The 21,494-nt window shown below is 34.6% G+C and overlaps 1 protein-coding gene across 7 annotated transcripts in view; it reads left to right on the top strand.

Annotated features, from left to right (window-relative positions):
* Positions 1 to 21,494, top strand: part of Mnat1 (MNAT1 component of CDK activating kinase) — a 208,452-nt gene that overhangs the window by 93,772 nt on the left and 93,186 nt on the right. For all 7 annotated transcript variants that reach the window (XM_074067853.1, XM_074067849.1, XM_074067851.1 and 4 more), the window contains exon 6: positions 117 to 242. In XM_074067853.1, coding sequence (XP_073923954.1) covers positions 117 to 242 — 126 coding nt within the window. The remainder of the gene's footprint in view (positions 1 to 116; positions 243 to 21,494) is intronic.

Genomic DNA, 21,494 nt, shown 5'->3' with positions numbered 1-21,494 from the left:
GATGTGGTCTCCATAAAATGTATATTTAGTTTGACACAAACGCTTATGTAAAAGGCATACTTTAAAATAGTCTTGTTGCTTTTCCTTTTTAAGTTTCATCTTAAACTATTTTGCAGGAGAGTTCTGATCTCCCTGTTGCTCTGCTTCTGGCTCAGCATAAAGATAGATCTACCCAATTGGAAATGCAGCTCGAGAAACCAAAACCTATAAAACCAGTGACGTTTTCCACAGGCATCAAAATGGTAAACCGTCTTTTCATTGCTTATGAAAGCAATCGAAAGATATGAAAGATATCTTTCGAGGATCATGCTTTACAATTCTATATTGCTTTCTATGGTAAACTGAAAGATTTAGATGTTTAAGAGTAGATTTGGTCTGGGTTAGGTGTTTGGAAACAAGGATATGTGCAGTATAAGGAGGTGAAAAGTAATAATGGTTAATGCAGGCGATATAGTTTTGTTGAGTGTGATTTTGGGTTTGTATGTTTTTCTTATTTTTTAAGCATGTAATTTAGGAAAACATTCCTTAAAGAAACTATAATTATCATTAGAGAAATATTTATATGCTGATGAAAAAGAGGAAAGCAAATGTGTCAACTTATGTTTCCCTCCAAATAGTTCTTTTCTACATATGTATTTTTAATATTTAAAAGCCATTTTTAGCTTCTAAATGTTTTTAATGGTAGACTAATTTTAATTTTTAAAAAAAGTTGTTTATTTTAGCTTTATTTCAAAAGAAAGATTTATAAGCCAGTGATTTGTTTGATATATTTTAGATACCTCCATCAAGTTGTTTCTTTTGTTTAAGAATTATATACTTTGTCACATTAATTTTAATATGTGTTTTATGTAAAGATTTTGGAGATATAGCCATCCTAAAATGTATAACTTTCAAATTAGTAAATATATTTAAATGAGTCTCATTGTAGTTAAGAATTTGGAGCCAAACAGACCCAGGCCAACCCTCTGCTACCCTGTTCAGCAATATTCTTTTTTTTTTTTTCTTTTATTATTCATATGTGCATACAAGGCTTGGGTCATTTCTCCCCCCTGCCCCCACCCCCTCCCTTACCACCCACTCCGCCCCCTCCCTCTCCCCCCACCCCCTCAATACCCAGCAGAAACTATTTTGCCCTTATCTCTAATTTTGTTGTAGAGAGAGTATAAGCAATAATAGGAAGGAACAAGGGGTTTTGCTGGTTGAGATAAGGATAGCTATACAGGGCATTGACTCACATTAATTTCCTGTGCGTGGGTGTTACCTTCTAGGTTAATTCTTTTTAATCTAACCTTTTCTCTAGTTCCTGGTCCCCTTTTCCTATTGGCCTCAGTTACTTTTAAGGTATCTTCAGTAATATTCTTGACAAATTACTTTATCAGCTTACTAATAAGCCTTTTTTTTCTGCCTCATCTGTAAAATGGCAATGACAGTAACTATCTCATAAATCTACTGAAGGCGTTATGAAATAATATGAAGAAGTACCCTAACACAGTGCTTGGAAGATAGCAAACTCTCAGTAAATGAGTCTGATTGTTACTAGTAATAACAAGAATTAACAACACAGAAGTCTATACTAATTTATTCCATAAATCTTTACATTCTGTAATTACATACGTAAAAACAGCTTTGGAATTGGAGTAAGAAGGTTCACATTTAAATCTTGTCTCTAAATTGATTAATTGTATGGCCTTGACCAAGTTGCCTATTTTCATTGTTCTCATCTATAAAATAGGGTTATTTCTTTTCTCATGGAATTGCTCTGAATTTTCAATAATGTGTGCCTTTGATAGTGACTGGTACTTATACAGTGTTTAATGAATAAGAAATAAAAAATAATTAGCATTCTGCAGAGGCTGCTAATTCCCAAGGGAAGGAAGCAGTCTGCAATATTTTGCTTTTGTAATACAGTAATTCTACATATATTTATTATGTCTGTACATATAAATGCTACCCAGAATTTTTAGATTTTTCCTTTTTTTCTAAATGGTTTCTTTTAAAATATAAAATACAAACAACCAAAATGGGATTCATTCCCTATATTATTATTAGAAAGTTTTTGTTTGTTTTGTTTTTGGCTGTACTGGGGTTTGAACTTAGGAATTCATACTTGCTTTGTGCTCTACCACTTGAGCTAGGCTTCTAGTTCTAGAAAGTATTTTTTAGATTCACTTAAAAATATTTGTCACTATCACTAGAATATAAAGTCTATGAGCCTAGAACAAGGTTTTAGTCCCTAGCACCTAGAGCAGTCTCATGTACAATATAGACCTTTATGAAATGTTTTTGGGTGAGTGAGTGAATCTTATAGATTAAGTTTATCTTGAATAGTCTGAAGCTTCTGTGCCTTTATTTATGGGGCACTCTTTCTGGCATGCACTTAATTCCTATGAAAATACTAGTTATTGTTTATGGCATTGATCAAATTTGATTTCCACGTGGCCTTTGAGTGGAAATTACTTACTCTATGCCCTCCTGTCATTTTGTGTATCCTTTTGTTACACAATACTCTTGCCTAGTATTGTTGTTGATTATTTTCTGCTCATTTTATTTTAGATGAGTTTCCTTGAGAATAGAATTTATTCTATAAAAAATTTCATTTTCTTTTTTTGTTGTTTTGTTATTTTGAAACAGGGTTTCACTATGTAGCCCAGGCTGGCCTTGAACTTACAATCCTTCTCCCAAGTACTAGGATTCCAGGTGCGTGCTAACATACCCAGCCTTATGTGTTCTTAAGAGACCTGTCAACCATGCTGTGGATGTACTTTACAATTTTTTTTGTATAAATTGTTCTCTTTATTTTTCTTATCTTTAGGGCATTCATTCTTAAGAGATTCTGAACATTTTCTGTACACTACAAAATAAAACTAAATACCATTGTTATTTTCATAGATAGGTCTAAATTCCCATAGCTTTATCACTTTTTTTTATTTCCCATTACCAGTAAGAATTGCAGTTCATGTTGCTCTTCCTTTTCTGAGTGCTCATCACTTCACTTTTGCCTCTAGTGAATGTTGTACTTTATAGTCTTCTGGGATGACTGATTAGGTAGTCTGGTGTGCTTCTTTTTTCTTTTTGGTGGGTATGTTAGACTCGGGGCCTTGAGCTTGCTGGGCAGGTGCTTTATCACTTGAGTCATGTTTCAGATAGGGTCTCACATGTTTGCCTGGGGCTGGCCTCGGACTGTGGTACTCCAACCTATGCCTCCTTCCTAGCTGGGATCACAGATGCTCACCACTATGCCCAGCTTATTTGTTGAGATGGTATCTTTTTACCCAGCTAGCTTGGATCTGTGATCCTCCAGATTCCTATTTTCGTGGTAGCTGAGATTACAGGCATGAGCCTCCTTGCTCAACTAGTCCGTGATGCTTTTCTTTTGGCCTGAATAGAGACAGCATCAGACTTTCATCCTTCCTTGAACCTGACAGAGTAGTTGTTGGGTAATCTTTCTGTTTCAGAGTGTTCTGTTCACTTAAAAATGGAGTTCAGTCAGCCCTCTGTATCTGTGGGTTCCACACCCATGGATTCAATCAACCTGAGATACAATTCTTTGGGAAAAAAATTCTGTTTATACAGGGCACATATAAACTTTTCTTCTTGTCATCATTTTCTAAGTAATGTAGTATAACAACTATTTACTTAGTGGCATTTACATTGTACCAGGTGTTATAAATAAGCTAGAGATGATTAAAAGCATACAGGAAGATGTGTGTAGGTTATATGCAAACACTATGCCATTTTATTTAAAGAACTTGAATGTCCATGGATTTTGGTATCTGCAAGGGGGTCCTAGAACCGGTCTACCAGACACCAAGGGATGACTGCATTTGGAAAGGCCACTTTTACATTTTTATGGAACAAGTAGTGATTAACATTTACTAAAATGAGCAGGACATGAAGAGAATGCTTTACCTTTGCAAATGTTATTTCTTTGAGGGGATTAGAAAATATATCCACTATGGTAAAACTTGCCTCAGCAGCAGACCTTTTAGTTAGAGATGAAGTTTCATTCTTAGTATCATGGAGCAAATTTAATAAGCTCCCTCTACTCTGTCTTTTAAGGGAAGACTTGCATGTTAAGCAGGAGGCTTTGTACCTGACAATGGTGAAGACTGACAGAGGCATCAAATTCTAGAATTGGGAACTCATTACTTGAGAACTCTTGTGTCTTTAGTTGTCCCCAAATTCATAGTGCAGCTTGTTTTCAGAACTACTTACTGTTTATCTGGTTAATTTTGGGGTCAGGATAGGGGAGAAGGCACATGCAATGCTATACATACATTCTTTTTGCCTGAAGATGTGATGATGTGTCTTACTCTAGGTTTTTTTTTTTTTTTTTTTGCAGTACTAGGGTTTGAACTCAGGGCCTGAGAATGCTTGGCATACTCTACCACTTGAGCCATGCCTCTATCCCTTTTTGCTTTAGTTGTTTTTCAGATTGGGCCTTACGTTTTTGCCTGTGTTTGGCCTCAAACTGTGATCATTCTACTATTGCCTCAAGATCTTCTTACCTGTGCTTCCTGCATAGGTGGGATTATGGGCATGCACCACTATGCCTGGTCCTGAGCTTGTTTTTAATTATGTTTAACATTTTTGAGCAAGCACCAGTGGAGAGAAAAACCCTTATTTCTGTCTTCATGTTGCCTTCATGTTCTTCTGTCCTGAGTGACATTGAAACTTCAATTACTCTCACTTCTCTTTCTTGCCTGTTACCTTTTGTAGCTATAAAAGTGCTGTTCTTATGAGATTATGGGGAAGAATACCCTTAAAATATAAAAACAACAAGCTTTGATCTGTAAATATATGTATATATATTTTTTTCTTTCATGCATATCTTCATTTCTCTCCCATGTAGCTACTTTTCTGAAATTTAAAATTGCCTGCCTTGCATTTCATGTGTGTTAGCTACTAGATTATAAATGTCTTGATGGCAGAAGCTTCATATTTTAGCTTAGTTTTATATAACCATGAGTACATGGGTACTTACAAAACACAAAATACTCATGATCAGTTTTAAAATTACAAATACAGGTGCTATTAACACATGTTCATTAATGTAAAGAAAAAATTACTCGAGTAATTACCAAAGCTTTTGAGTTAAGAGGAAAGAAAGAAAATGAGCATGGAAAGAGACCCATGGGATTAAAATCCCAGGTTCCCTTCTTGGTTCCAAGGGTGAGGTATTACTTTACTCCTTGGATTCCTCCCTTCCTTCCTTTCTCCCTCCCTACCCTCCTTCCCTCCCTCCCTCCCTTCTTTCCTTCTGCACTGGGGTTTGAACTCATGGCCTCACGCTTGCTAGGCAGGTGTTCTACCACTTGAGCCATTCCACCAGCCTGGAGTTTGTTTTCTAATTTGTAAAGTTGAGAGAAACTTTAGTTATATGATTGTTCATATAATTGAAATATGTATATAAAATGCTAAACCAGACACTCGCTGTATGTATGTGGTGAGTAGTAGTAAATAGCAAGTACTTCACTTAACATAATGTTATTTTACTTAGGACAACACTACTAGCAATGTTTATTGCAATTTTATTAAATTATTTTATAATTTATTTACATTGTGCAATTAGGTAATCCATACCTTTAGGATTCTTGAATTTAGGGAATTTTATGATAAATTTTGAACTTAGATTCTTTTATAAAATCTTTGGTATTGCTGTGATGTTAGCTTTTTTGTTTTGTTTTAAAGTTTAAAAATTTTATTCATTTGTGGATCGTAAAGGTCTTTGTTTATGGTGTACAGAGTTTTGACAAATGCATAGAGTTGTGCATCAATCATGCCAATCATAATACAGAGCAGTTCCACCACTCCTCTTGTGCTGTTCTTTGCTAATCAACTCTGTACCCCCATACCATGGTCCCTGTTGTTTTGGCTTTTCTAGAATATCATGCAAATGACAATTGTGTTGATTAACACATGCATTTGTTAGCAAATTAACAAATTGCATTTGAGATTCATCCCTATTGTTGTATGTATCCTGTGTGCTGAGAAATACACCATTGTATGCAGTATACCAGGATTTGGGAGTCTGAGAGGCAAGAAGATCACAAGTGCTTGGCTGGTAGGTTGCATAGCAAAACACTGTCTCAAAAAATGGTGGATAGAGTGGATAAGAGGATTTGATCAATGATTTAAAATAAATGTGAGACCTGGAACTATGAAGCTGATGGACATTGGTCTGGACAAAGAGTTTTTGCATATGATACCAGAAGCACAGGCAGCAAAGCTAAAAATTGACAGCTAGGATTACATCAAACTTAAAAGCTTCTGTACACCAAAGGAAATAGTCAAGAGAATGAAGAGACTATCTACAGAATGGCTGAAAATATCAAATTATCCATCCAGTAAAGTAACCATCCATTCTGGATTAATGTCTAGAATGTATTAGGAACTCAAACAACTCAATAGCGAAAATATTAATTATAATAATTTGATTAAAATTACTGTAATTTAAATTATTAATTAAAATTAAAATTAAATTTATTCAATTATTTAATTATTAAAATTATTACAGTCAAACAATCTGAACAGATATTTCACAAAAGATATACAGATAGCTAACAAGTACATGAAAAAATGATCTACATCACTAATCACCAGGGAATGCAAATCAAAACCACAATGAGGTATCTGTTCACCTCAGAATGGCTGTTTTCAAAAAGACAAATGCTGGTGAGGTGCAGAGAAAGAGGGACTCTCACACACTTGTTAAGAATATAAATTAGCTCAGTCATTATCAAAAGTAGTATGAAGGGTCTTAAAAGAACAAGAAGTTGAACTACCAGTTGACCCAGCAGTTAATTGCACTTCTGGGTATATATCCTGAGGTAAGATTATTATGTCAAGGAGATATCTATGCTGCTATCTTTATTACAGCACTACTAACTATAGTCATGATATACAATTAACCTAGCTGTCCACCAACAGAAAAATGAATAAAGAAAATGTGGTATTATTTATAGTGGAATGTTGTTCAGCCATATAAATGAATGAAATCCTGTCATTTAATGCAAAATAGATGGAGCTAGAGGACATTGTGTTAAGTGAAATAAGTCAGGCACAGAAAGGCAAATAGCACATGTTCTCACTTGCAATACAGAAAATAAAAATGTTGATCTCATGGAAGTAGAGAATAGAATAGTGAATACCAGAGCCTGAAAAGGGAGGAGATAGAGAGAATGGTTGATGTGTTCAGAGATGCAGCTGGATAGGAAGAATAACTTCTAATGTTCTATAGAATGATAGATTAACTATAGTTGGTGACTATTGAATATTTTAAAGTAGCTAGTAGAATGTTGAATGTGTATGTTGAGGTATGTTCCTTCTGTACCTAATTTGCTGAGAATTTTCATCATGAAGGGATATAGTGCATTTTTCTGCATTTATTGAGATGTTGTATGCTTTTTGTTCTTTATTTTATTAATGTGATGTATCATATTTATTGATTTGTGTGTATTAAATCATCCTTGCATCCCTCGCATAAATTGCATTCAATCAGGTGTCTAATTTTTTTCATGTGCTGTGAGATCATTTGCTCATCTTTTATAGGAAATTGTTATATCTACGTTCATTGGGGAGATTGGTGTATGATTTTCTTTTTTAGTTGTGTCCTTGTCTGGTTTTGGTATCAGAACAATGCTAGTCTTGTAGAATGTGTTTGGAAAAATTGCTTCCCTGTCGATTTTTGTTTTGTTTTGTTTTTTGACTAGTTTGAGAAGAACCTGTATAAGCTTGGCAGAATTAGTAGTGAAGCCTTCTAGTTGTGGGCTTTTCTTTGTTGAGAGACTTTCTATTATTGACTTGGTTCCATTGCTCATTATTGGTCTGTTTAAGTTTTTCTGTTTCTTCATGGTTCAGTTTTGGTAAGTTATATATGTTCAAGAGTTTATCTATTTCTTCTAAGTCTTCTTGTTTGACCTATTGGTTGTTCAGGAGCATGTTGTTTAATTTCCCTGTAGTTACACCATTTCCAGAATTCCTCTTGTTATTACTTGTAGTTTTGCTCCTCTGTGGTCAGAGATACTGATTTTGCACTTTAGAGTGTGTTGAGACTTGTTTTTATGGCCTAATGTGTGGTCTGTCTTAGAGAGTGTTCCCTGCACTGATGAGAGGAATGCACACTTTGTAGTTGTTGGATGAAATACTGTGTACATTTCTGTTATATCCACTTTGTTTATACTAGAGTTTCACCCTGATGTTTCTTTGTTGATTTTCTGTCTGGATGATCTGTTCATTGATGAAAGTGTGTTGTCAAATTAGAAGAATTTTGGGGATTTCTTTGTATATTTTTCTGTTCTTTTCCTTACCATAGGATTTTAATTACTTATAAGTTTTTTGGCTTTAGTATTAACAGGTAATTTTAGCTTTTCATTATATTTAAAATACTTATAGCCTAGGCTAGGTATGGTGGCTCATACCTGTAATCCCAGCTCTTTGGAAGGGTATCAGGAGAATTGCAGTTCAAGGCCAGCCCAGGCAAAAAAGTTAGTGAGACCCCCATCTCAATTAATAAGCCAGTTTTGGTGGTGTGTGTCTGTAATCCCAGCTGTGCAGTATAGGTAGGAGAATCAAGGTCTGAGGCCAGCCCTAGGCAAAAACATGAGACTCTACCTGAGAAATTGCTAAAGCAAAAAGGGCTGGAATCATGACTCAATTGATAGAAAACCTGCCTAGCAAGGTCAAGGCCTGGAGGTCAAACCCCTAGCCCCCCACTCAAATACTTACAGCCTAAATTCATTATTGTCACATGTTTTTTGAGAAGTGACTACTGAAGCATCTTCGCTAGTGAGAAATGATACTATTGTGTAATTTTTGTTATAGTTCAGATTATGGCATTTTGTACTGTTGTTTCATGGGGCTTCATACACATATATCTATATTGTCTATGTATGTGTCAGACGAAAATAAAGCTTATAGTGATCATGTACAAAACATGTATAAAAATAAGGTTTACAGTAATCAAAGGTATTGACTTTTCTTGAAGACTACATGATTTTAATTAAATGTTTTCTTTTAGATGAATACCGAATGATAACCTTTAAGACTAGGTAAAGGATACCATAATATATTTAGTGTTTGCATTAGGATATGCATTAGTCTCTTCAGGAGTTTATGGTGATCAATATTTAACTCTGGACTCTGCCATTGCCAAGTAATATCTAGAAGTAGACTTCCCAGCTGAATATCTAATTCTGCTGCCTTAGTTTTTTTTTTTTAAAGTGTTACTATGAGCAGTGGGCAGGCAGTGGCAAGAGAGGTAGTGAGTGGGAGGTGGGGGAAAGAGAGAGAGGGAGGAGGGAGGGAGCAAAAGAGAGAGAGGGAGGGATGGGGAGTGAGAGAGAGAGAGAAAGAGACAGAGAAAGAGAACAGATGCTAGAGAACTAAAATAGCAAGAATTTAAAAAAAATTTTTTATGATACTGTGATTTGAACTTAGGACCTTGTATTTGCTAGGCAGGTGCTTTACCACTTGAGCCATCGTTCCAGCCCAGCAGGAAACTTCTTAAACATTGTTTGTTTTGGATAGTTTTCTTGTTAAGTACATGAATATACTTTGCACATTTGAGAATTACCAGTTTCTTACATGCTATTTTGGAGAAACACCAAATCATTCATGTAATAATTGGTGTAATAATTCATGTAATTCATGTAATAATAAACACACTTAGATTATTTTGTAGGAACTTTTCATTTCTGAACTTCCTTTTTCATAAGATAAATAGCAGTTTCTTTCAAATTGTGTGTGTATATGTGTGTGTGTATTTTTATGAGTCATGCTATGTTGTCCAGCCTGGCCTTGAACTCATAACCTTCTCCTTCTGCCTCCTGAGTGCTGGGATTACAAATGTGCAACACCCTGCCCAACTCAAATCATATTTTGATAATATATTTGGAGTATCATAAATTTAAATTGAATAGTAGAATTAATGCAAATAAATAATGGGCTTTCATTCAAAACTACCTCAGTATTCATAGTCTTAACTTATATTGTCATCTAAAAAATGACTATTACTAATGGGATTGGACTTTTTAGTAAATACTAAAGTTTGTATAGTAAGCCTACATTTCTAATATGTCTATAATTATATTAATAAAATCTCTAGATTGACAACGATTTCATAGCACTGAATACACTTGCATGTAAATATATAGTATATTATTAGTCTCTCGGCCCTCTTACTGTACTAAAATATGGTGGAAGTCAAAGTGAGAGTACAGCCTTTAGTTCTTAGTTTAATTAATTTTCCATTGTATCTGAGTTTTTTTTTTTTGAGACAGGGTCTCCTTATGTAGAGTCATCTGGTCTAAATTGTAAATAGGCTTATTGGAAATGAATTACACAGTCTGTTAAAAAGTATGCCTTTTTAAGTCACTAAAGGATAATCACACTTTACAGATAATAGAAGCATTAAGAGTAACTTCATTCTTTTTTAGGGGTTTGTATTTTGAGGGAATTTTTATTAAGTAGATATTGTCTGGTGAATACATGCAAAACAGACATTGCTCTGGTCATCCATTAGAATTACTGGGAGCAGAAAACAAGAATACAAAGTATGTCAAAGCCTTGGGAAAACCCATAGGTAAGAAACAGCCTGATGCTTTTTTGATTGAAATACTATATTTTCAAAAACTGCTTAAGTATTTATGCATTTGTACTTCTTTGTATTACTGTGGTGTATGATGTCAATGCAAGGACATATGTCTTCAGTAAGAATCATGTATCCTAGAAGGTCTTGTCAAACAGGAAATCTATGTCAACTTCTGTAAGAAAATATTGTGGTTTATATACCTTAATAGAGAAATAGTTTTGTCTGTGTCATGTAGATTTTATCACTCACTCGTTTGTGGTTTTGGGGGATCAAACCCGAGGCTTCACTCATGGTAGGCAAGTGCTCTGTTACTGAGCTATACCTTCAGACCCTAAAATGCTTACTTTAATGGATTTATTTGAAGATTGGTACATATCTAGACACTATTTTGGTGTTTTGGCCTATCTTGGTAGGTTGTGTTTAGCAGTAGGCAAGGATGTTGAAGAGAGGATAAAAAAAATCCAGTGGTTAGTACCTTGTCTACTGAATTTCATTATTCATATACACTAACCAGGGTTTTTGTACTCTTCCCGGTTCTCATTCTTATTCATTCATTCATTCTCTCTCTCTCTCTCTCTCTCTCTCTCTCTCTCTCTCTCTTTCTCTCTCTTTCTCTCGTATAAAGATGAAAAATTTGACCCAGATAATCTCTATTGGAACTTACTAAAAATATACAAACATTAAGCAAGATATAAAATAAGTGAATAGTTCTTAGTCTGTATCTTTAAAAGCAATTGCTTTGCATTTGCTTGAGAAAAATGTTTTACAAATGTCCTTTTAAAAATAGCAATAATAATATAATATAAACCACATGGTCTGCTAAGTAAAATCATGCAGTTCACTTTCTTTCCTCCTAACACCTTACTAAAATCAGGAAGTTTTGTTTGTCATACAGGTTAGTGACTTAAGATCAGGGAACACATTAAGACTCACAGTAGACTGGTGTGGTGTGTTTCTAATTAGGAACTTGGTGGTATTGTATTGTGGGCACATACAGTGTTTGGGAAAGGCACTAGGTGCTGGATAAGAATGCAAAGACATGATGAAAAAAAAGCTGAAATTTAAGAAATTTCAAATTTTTGCCTCAGGCCAGACTTGTACCAAGGAAAGAGAAAGTAAACTTTTCTTTCTTTCTTTTTTTTTTTTCTCTTGTGTTGTTCCCAGGGCTCAAGGCTAAATTTAATGTGTTTTTAAAATTGTCAGTCTGGAATTCTACAATCATGTATAACATTGCTTCTGCAGGAAGATGCTTTGAGTTTTAACTTACTAACAGTTGTTTTTAAAGGTTATCTTTCATATGTTTATGATTTCTGGGGGTGATTTTATCCTATTGTAGTGTGAAGTGACTGTGGAGAATGGACAAAATGCTTGTCATCCTCCTTCTGATGTTGATGATGTAGGAGTGGCAATTGGTACAATTTATGGGCATTTTCTTTGCTGTGTCTTGTGTATTTATTTGACCACTTGAAATCCATATACAAGCAAAACTGAGGATTGCTAAAAACAAAACAAAGAATACCTTACTCAATGTAGAAGTAGGATTTGACTTTCTGGACTTCACAGGCTATCATTTTAACAGTGTATTATTCTAAGGGTGTATATAATAAGGGACGCTATAGGCAAATAGAACATATGTTTGTGTTTTTACTGGAAAGAAGTTGCAGTGATGGGAAGCCGCTTCTGCAGCGTGAAGACTCTAAGTTAATGGACGGTAGGATTGTTCTTAAAGCTGCTTCAGGTTATTTGAAGGTTAACCTGTTATCTCATGACTACTTCATCAAGCCAGGTTTGAATATTATGAAAAATTGAAGTACAAGTATCTCAAAATGAATTAGAGGTCTTAGGCATTTAAAAAATACCATCACTGTTGACATTATGTAGAACATACTGTAAGATGAGGTCTTGAGGCTTTTTTTTTGCATATTTGATCCATGTTTTATGATTTATCAATTTTTATGTTGCCTCAAGAAGTATAGGTTAATATTATGAGTATAACTGATGAATAATTTGCTTCCATGGTAGTTATATCTGTTTCAAGATGTAATGCCTGTTAAACACTTAAAAATTTAATAGTTTTTTTCTGAACAACTATGTATTTGAAGAAAAAATGCTTTTTGGTTTAGTGATGAATGAAAAAATGTCCAAACCAGTGGAGAAAGTAGAAGATATGTAAATTATTTGAAACATTCTTTCTAGGAACTGGAATAATATGGTAATCACTAAAATGTTACACTTGAATGAAATTTCTTTTTTTTGATTTGCTAGGATTATGGTTTGAACTTAGGGCCTCATTGCTAGCAAGGCAGGCGCTCTACCACTTGAGCCACTCCATCAGCCTGAGGTTTCTAAGTGGAGACAAAGTATATTTGGTGTTATTTATGAATATGCCTGTTTTGCTTACAACTGGGTTCCTAATTCCTGAAAATGTGTCATTAGATTTCTTTTCACTATAAAAATAGTCAATCATTAAAAAAAGAATTCACTTGGAAAAGGTAACAGGCATTTTTTTTTTCAGTTGTTTTACATGTAATGTTAGTGAAAAAAATTAGAAGTATTTACAGCAAGGGAATATGCACCTGATTTAATATATTTTAGTGTCCTGAATATTAAGCAATTAACTGATAAGCTGTTTTGAACCTGACTTTCAGGATAGAATGCTTTTGAGATTATATTAGTTTCTTTGATTTCAACAAGGTAATTCTTGATGCTAGATCAATTTGCAAATCCTGAAGAATTAATTTAAATGATGTGGTAATTCCTGTTATTAGAGATACTTCTTAGAACTCATGAAATTCCTCCTTCCCCCAGGGTATCAGATCTGTTGAATTGAGGAAGTAGCCAGGCATCAGGCTACTTTCCAAAGTCTAGCTCAAAACTATGAGAATAGAAAGTGTTTTTAAAATGACTTGGAAAAGCCTGATATTGAAATTGAGTTTTGAAATTAAAAGGAAAATGCAGAACAGTGTAAAAAATTAAGTGTCTGAAATGTTTTTAAAAGTCCTCTAAGAGTGCTGTAGGAAGAACTTTTTTTAACCAGTTTTCTTAAAGTACAGATCCTTGAGGATAGGTTTTTATTAATGATTTAATTGCTATGACCTTGTTAAAGATAGCAAGGCAGGTAATTATCCTAAGGTTTGAGGATTAAGAGTATTACTGTTTTTGAGTACATATTAAAAGAGTATTTTTTACAACTTTCTGTACATATACTTTGTGTGCTAGCCTTTTCTGATTGTAAATTGAATCTTAATATGCCATATGATTGGTGACAAATAAGAAACTCTTCATGTAATTAAGAGAAGATCTGTTTATTTAAGAGCCCTCAAAGGTTGTAAAAGATTATACTTGACTATATGTGAAGGATCAGTGTTGTGAAATAATGCCCCTTAGTTCCCCTTTTATAATAAATCTCAGCTGTGTGTTCAGCGAAAGGGCTCAGTGCCAAAAAGAACAGGTTCAACTTGTCTGTGAGGATTTGCACCACAGTAAAGTGCACAACTGCTTTTGTAGAGGTTATTGTGGAGGTCACAGGCATGTGCAATGGAATGAAAGCAACTTTAAAAACATGGAGAACATAGTGTTGCTTGAGATTTAAGAATCAGTGTTAAAACATTAAAAGGGTGGGAAAATAATAAAAAACCTTCAAATACACTTTTCGTTTTATGTTTGTATGCTTTCAAATGGATTTAAAGTAATTTCTTTGATACCTGTGCCAGAATATTTTAAAAGATCATCTAAATAATTGTATCATAATTTCTGAGATTTGGAAACATTGGCTATTTTCATATTTGGTAAATTGTGAAAGTGTTCTAATGAAGGTAGGATATCATGGTGTTAGAACACAGTATGCAGGGCTGTGTGTGCTGGGACAAGAACAGGGAAGTGTGTGTGAGGGCTCATGAAAGGGCGGATGTGACGTGAAGGACCATGCCTCCTCAGTTCTTATTTCTCCTGAGGTTATGATCGGTGGGGTCAAAATCTAACAACAGCTGCAAAGAAAATGCCATTATATATTTATATATTAGGACTCTTTTCCCAAAGATCTCAGAAAATGTTTTGTGTATTTGTGGTAGAAGGAGAGAACTCAGAAATAGCTTGTGGAGAGACTATAAGACCCATGACTCCAGGCAAGAGAAGTTTTGAATTTAATGTAAAGAGTAACAGAAATATCCCAGTTTGCAGATGACATGATCCTATACCTTAAAGACTCAAAAAACTCTACTCAAAAGCTCCTAGACACCATCAGTAGCTATAGCAAGGTAGCAGGATATAAAATCAACATAGAAAAATCATTAGCATTTCTATACACTAATAATGAACAAACTGAGAAAGAATATATGAAAACAATTCCATTTACAATAGCCTCAAAAAAAAAAAAAAAAAGCAAACCAAAACAAATACCTAGGTGTAAACCTAACAAAGGATGTGAACAACCTCTACAAGGAAAACTATAAACTTCTGAAGAAAGAGATTGAAGAAGACTATAGAAAGTGGAGAGATCATGCTCACGGATTGGTAGAATCAACATAGTAAAAATGTCTATACTCCCAAAAGTAATCTACATGTTTAATGCAATTCCCATCAAAATGCCAATGACATTCATTAAAGAGATTGAATGTAGATAAATCTACCATGAAATTTATATGGAAACACAAGAGGCCACGAATAGCCAAGGCAATACTCAGTCAAAAGAACAATGCAGGAGGTATCACAATACCTGACTTCAAACTATATTACAAAGCAATAACAATAAAAACAGCATGGTACTGGCACAAAAACAGACATGAAGACCAGTGGAACAGAATAGAGGACTCAGATATGAAGCCAGACAACTATGACCAACTTGTCTTTGACAAAGTCGCTAAAAAATGTACAATGGAGAAAAGACAGCCTCTTCAACAAAAACTGCTGGGAAAACTGGTTAGCAGTCTGTACAAAACTGAAACTAGATCCATGTATATCACCCTATACCAATATTAACTCAAAATGGATCAAGGATCTTAATATCAGACCTCAATCTCTAAAATTGGTACAGGAAAGAGTAGGAAATAATCTGGAATTAATAGGTATAGGTAAGAACTTTCTCAACGAAACCCCAGCAGCACAGCAACTAAGAGATAGCATAGATAAATGGGACTTCATAAAACTAAAAAGCTTCTGCTCAACAAAAGAAATGGTCTCTAAAAAGAAAAGAACACCCACAGAATGGGAGAAAATATTTGCCAGCTACACATCAAAGGACTGATAACCAGGATATATAGGGAACTTAAAAAACTAAATTCTCCTAAAATTAATGAACCAATAAAGAAATGGGCAAGTGAACTAAATAGAACTTTCTCAAAAGAAGAAATTCAAATGGCCAAAAAACACATGAAAGAATGCTCACCATCTCTAGCAATAAAGGAAATGCATATTAAAACCATACTAAGATTCCACCTCACCACTGTTAGAATAGCCATCATTGGCAACACCACTAACAACAGGTGTTGGCGAGGATGTGGGGGAAAAAGGAACCCTCTTACACTGCTGGTGGGAATGTAAACTAGTACAACCACTCTGGAAAAAAATTTGGAGGCTACTTAAAAAGCTAGACCTTGATCTACCATATGATCCAGCAATACCACTCTTGGGGATATACCCAAAAGAATGTGACACAGGTTACTCCAGAGGCACCTGCACACCCATATTTATTGCGGCAGTATTCACAATAGCCAAGTTATGGAAACAGCCAAGATGCCCCACTACTGACAAACGGATTAATAAAATGTGGTATTTATACACAATGGAATTTTATGCAGCCATGAAGAAGAGCAAAATGTTATCATTCGCTGGTAAATGGATGGAATTGGAGAACATCATTCTGAGTGAGGTTAGTCTGGCCCAAAAGACCAAAAATCATATGTTCTCCCTCATATGTGGACATTAGGTCAAGGGCAAACACAACAAGGGGATTGGACTTTGATCACATGAGAAAGCAAGAGCACACAAGGGAGGTATAAGGATAGGTAAGACACTTAAAAAACTAGATAGCATTTGTTGCCCTCAATGCAGAGAAACTAAAGCAGATACTTTAAAGCAACTGAGGCCAATAGGAGAAGGGGACCAGGAATTAGAGAAAAGGTTAGATCAAGAAGAATTAACCTAGAAGGTAACACTTTCGCACAGGAAATCAATGCGAGTCAACTCCCTGTGTTGGTATTCTTATCTCAACTAGCAAAAACCCTTGTTCCTTCCTATTATTGCTTATACTCTCTCTTCAACAAAATTAGAGATAAGGGCAAAATAGTTTCTGCTGGGTATTGAGGGGATGGGGGGAGGGGGGGGAGGGAGGCGGTGGGGGAAGGGGGGAGAAATGACCCAAACATTGTATGCACATATGAATAATAAAAAAAAAAAAGAATACCAGAGGGCTGGTGGAGTGGCTCAAGTGGTAGAATGCCTGCCTAGCATGCATGAAGCCCTGAGTTCTAACCCCAGTACCACAAAAAAGCCAAAAATAAATAAATATATAAATAAAAACCAATCAACAACAACAAACTCCAGAAAGTGATAGAACTAAGTAATCAAGTAGGTGCAGAGGTTGCCCAAAGTTTTGTTTAATCTGCCGTTGTGTTTGATGACTTTTTTTTTCTTGTTTTGGTGACTGTTTTTTATTTAATTTTCAATGCTGATCATAGCAATATGACAGGCAGCCATTGGTTTCAGTATAGAGATTAATTAGTTATCTTTAGAATGTGTTTCAGCAAGTGCAGCTGACTCGCAATAGCACCTGTCTCAGCAACTGGTAGAATGTTAATTTCTTACATCAAGTCTCTCATTTTCAAAATGGCTTCAGAAACTCTCCCATATTAATTGCCGTTTTTGCCCTTGAGGGTACTATTTTACTCAATATACATTTCTTTAATATTACTTATTTATGAAGACTAAAGTTTTCCCTTAAATTCAAAAAGACCAAAACAAATTATGTAATAGTCTCTGTACTCTTGTATTGTGGGACTACTCAGTGATCATATTCATGTGTTCCTAGAAAAAAAAAATTTACAAAAGATTGTGATTTCTTGTGCATTGCTTTTGTAATTCATGTCATGAGCATGAAGCATATCTGTCAGCTTTGAAGTATGATCTGTTAAAGTTCAGCAAAATGTGAGTTAAAGGGCTTATTAGCTCAGTCATCTTCTACAAAGTAGTATACTTCTACATTGCTAGAAATTATTCTTTTTAGTTGAAATAGTTTTTTCTGGCTCATATTTTAAAGTATATACAATTTACAGTTATTCATGGACAAGTCATCAATTCGTGTATTGAAGAAGAAATTGTTTTTGCTTGCTATGAAAAGAAGACTGAACTAAGAAAGTGTCTATAAAGGATGAAGTACATATAAAAACAAGAAATTTGCATTAAGCCAAGTGTGTTTTGGAAAGTTGAATGTAAATATTTCCCACAAATTAATACATCTTAATAAACTGAGATAACTTTCATTTAAAAAGAACTTACATGCTAATATTTTAAAAATAAGTACTTTTAATTTGTGATTAAGTTCAAATATATTGAAAATGTTCAAAAGTATGGTCAGTTTTGTTTGTATGCTTTCTTTTATACCTTTGCAGTGCCTAACATCTACTGAATGTTTAGTAGTGAATTTTAAAACTAGTTCTGTAACAGGTACTTGGTGAACTCTGGCAGCATAGGACTTAAATCCTCAGTAGGTTACTTAGCCTTGGAGAGTTTATTTCTTTTCTTGTAAAATAGGTAATGCATATCTATCTGAAATGTATATGTAGTAGGCCTTCAACAAATATTTCTGTGTCCTTTACATGGAACCATACTGTTAATAGTCACATTCCATGTCTACACGAGTAATAGTACACAATTTATATGAGATTGCAAGTGAAATGGAGTCTGTCCTGAATAATTTCCCTGTATTTCAGAGTCATGACCTAAGTGCATGGTAGTTGTGTAACTGGGGTTGTAGTGGTGGTGGTGGTGATCCCAGTTGGGATTGTTGAGATATTCATAAAATGTGTTGTTTCCTTTTAAGGACAAAAGAAAGGTAAAGTCAGGTACGGCATAGCTTAGCCCTTCACTTTTCTACAGCGATAATGTCACAATGACTTCTCATTCTCTAGTTAAAAATGTCCTTAAAAAGAGCCAGGAGATTTGTTATGTAGTGTTTTGGGTGGGTAGGGTAAGGATTAAGGGGTCAATATAAAACATTTGTTCGTTCTTCAAATAAACATTCCTAATATATACCAAGCACTGTGCAAGGCATAGAGTATTCTAATTGAGATAAAGAGATCTTAATAAGATAATTCTCTCTTAAGTTGTTTACTCTCTGGAATACAATAAAGAAACATTCTACTATCTTTTCACTGGAAAATGTTTTTGCCTAGAAGATACTGATCTCGTGATATTTTTGTTTTGTTTATATAACAGTATTGTAGAGAACTTTGTATAAAGCAATTTTTATGTTTTACATTCAGAAATTCAGAATTAGTAGTTACATTGGTTAACTACTAATTCACTTACAATGCCAAGATGAGAATTCTTTCTTGGAAATCATTTTTATAATAACTAAAAGAAAATGAGCTAAAATGCTAAAGGCTCAAAAAGTTGCTTTAAAAATTTGAGGCAAACAGTGTTTTTCTTACAGTCAATGAAGACTCCAAGGGAACAGACTTTTGTCTCACCAGATAGTCTTCTTGATGTTTTTGCTTTCTGATCTTTTTATAGAAGCAGATATGATTTGCTGGACACTATGTCCTCTTGGCAACAAATGGTGATTCGGTAGTAAGACAAGCATCAGAGAAAGAATGTGAAAGTACTGCTTTTCATTACCCACCACTTATTAGTGCCCAAGAAACACAAAACCCAAAGCAAAATAAACAAATTCCTTGGTGTCTTCCCCCTACTACCCACCCCCCCACCCCAGTCTTGACAGGGACTCGCTGTGTAGCCCTGAACTTGCTATATGCCAGACTGGCCTTGGACTCATGATCTTCCTGATCTAGCCTTCTGATTGCTGGGATTACAGGTGTGTTCCACATACCAGGTCCAACCCTTTCATTTCTAAATAGGTTACTTTTTATTTTTAAAGCTCTTTCCTAAGAAATTTATATAATGATAAATGTTCTAAAAATAGAATATTATTAAAGAATATTTTTCTGTGTAGCATTTGAACACTCAATGATGTGTGTTTAGGGAAGAAATTTCAGGTACATTTGGCTAAAAATGTTTTTTAAAGTAATCCACTGTAGCTCAGTTTCTGAGTTAATTTGCAAAAATAGAAACGTTGTTGAGGACTTGGCTTGGCCGAGTGAGGATGTAGCTCTTTAGGACCATTTGAACTCTAATGACGAGCATGAAGCTTAAGCCCTAGCTAGACAAGTTATAGAAATAATTTGATGTTCTGAAGCATACAGAACTGAACATTGCTAATGACCTAGAAAAATAAGGCATTATTCCTGGTGCATACAGGTTGAAACTTCTTTCATATTTTGGAAAAATTTTTTGAGTTGGAAACATTTTGGGAAGTTGGTAACCACCATATTTTAAAAGATAAAGAAAGATTGCTCATAAAAGCTGATTGTAGCTTAAAAGAGTCAAGCATAATAATCGTTTAAAGTTGTATTCTACCCGTTCTAAAATATGCATATTGTCTGATGATTCTAGTAGAGACCTGGGAACCCAGAACTTAGTGCTTCGTTTTTCCTTTGGCTGTCTCTAAGATATAAATAGAATCTGGCTATTTTATATTACGTTTAGGGAAAATTTTATTTTTGTGATACATTGTGAGGCTTATTTCTACTTAGTGGTCATGAAGTTATAGCAGGTTAGACATGATTTTCCAGTATCCCCCCCACATTGTAAATGATGGAAATAAAGCTGAGAGAAATTAAATGTTTTATCTCAGTACATTCCAGTCTAGAGGAAGTGCCAGGGTAAGTACATAGTTACCTGTTAACATGCAGGGTTTTGCCCTTCATTTGTCCTTTTACTGTTACTGTAAAAAAAGAGAAAAAAATTAGAGGAAGTCATTTTTGTGAGGGGAATGACTTGTACTTAGCATGAAATGATGCTACCAGGAAGTGATTACTGTGCAGCTGTTTCAGTGATGACAGGCTGACATCACCCTAGAGTGACCGGAACAGCATAGTACAAAATTGCTCTGCTTGTTCCTAAAATAAATTGAAAACAACTGAACTACCAAAGAAACGTGACTCAGAGTGAGCAGCTTGTAGACAGTACCAGATATATTCTTCAAGTTCTCTAAACCATTAAAACGTTATGTGTGTATATACACACAATTTAAAAAATCCACATATTCTGTTTTCTGATTCTACTTAGCAATGTAGCACATTCTACATAATTTAATAAATGTAACATTGTGAGAGGAGCTGGTTTATGAAAATTACTACCACCATCATTGGTTCTTCTTTTCATTTAAATGACCAAAAGAAAAAAAGTAGTAGGCCCAATCTGATTGAAACATGATTTACTAAAGCATCAGCGCCCTGAGGGCAGAGGCTTAGCTGGGTGTTTTTCTTCACTGATGTACTAACTTTTCAGTTCCTGGCATGTAGTAGGTGCACAATATTTGTTTTGTTTTATTTTTTCTATAGAATCTTTTGAATAAGAATATTTTTTCAACATAATGAACACAAAAAAGTATAATCTCTACAAACGTTTTCCTTAAAATACAGCAATCAAATTTAAGGCATAAATAAAAAGTACAGCAGCAATATTAAATAGTAAATAATGTTAATGTCTAGTAACAGGTTAAACTAATGCTGCATTTGGTACAAATGAATGCAGAATGATTACAACTAATTGGTTTATTGAGACACTTTCTCAAGAAGGTTAGAGAAACATGGGCACGATTTGTGAATATGCAAACTGTATATGAAGA

Source organism: Castor canadensis, chromosome 3 (genome assembly GCF_047511655.1).
Source record: "Castor canadensis chromosome 3, mCasCan1.hap1v2, whole genome shotgun sequence".
Lineage (NCBI taxonomy): Eukaryota > Metazoa > Chordata > Mammalia > Rodentia > Castoridae > Castor > Castor canadensis.
The sequence above is the reverse complement of the archived record's forward strand: the minus strand, read 5'-3'. Positions and strand labels throughout refer to the sequence as shown.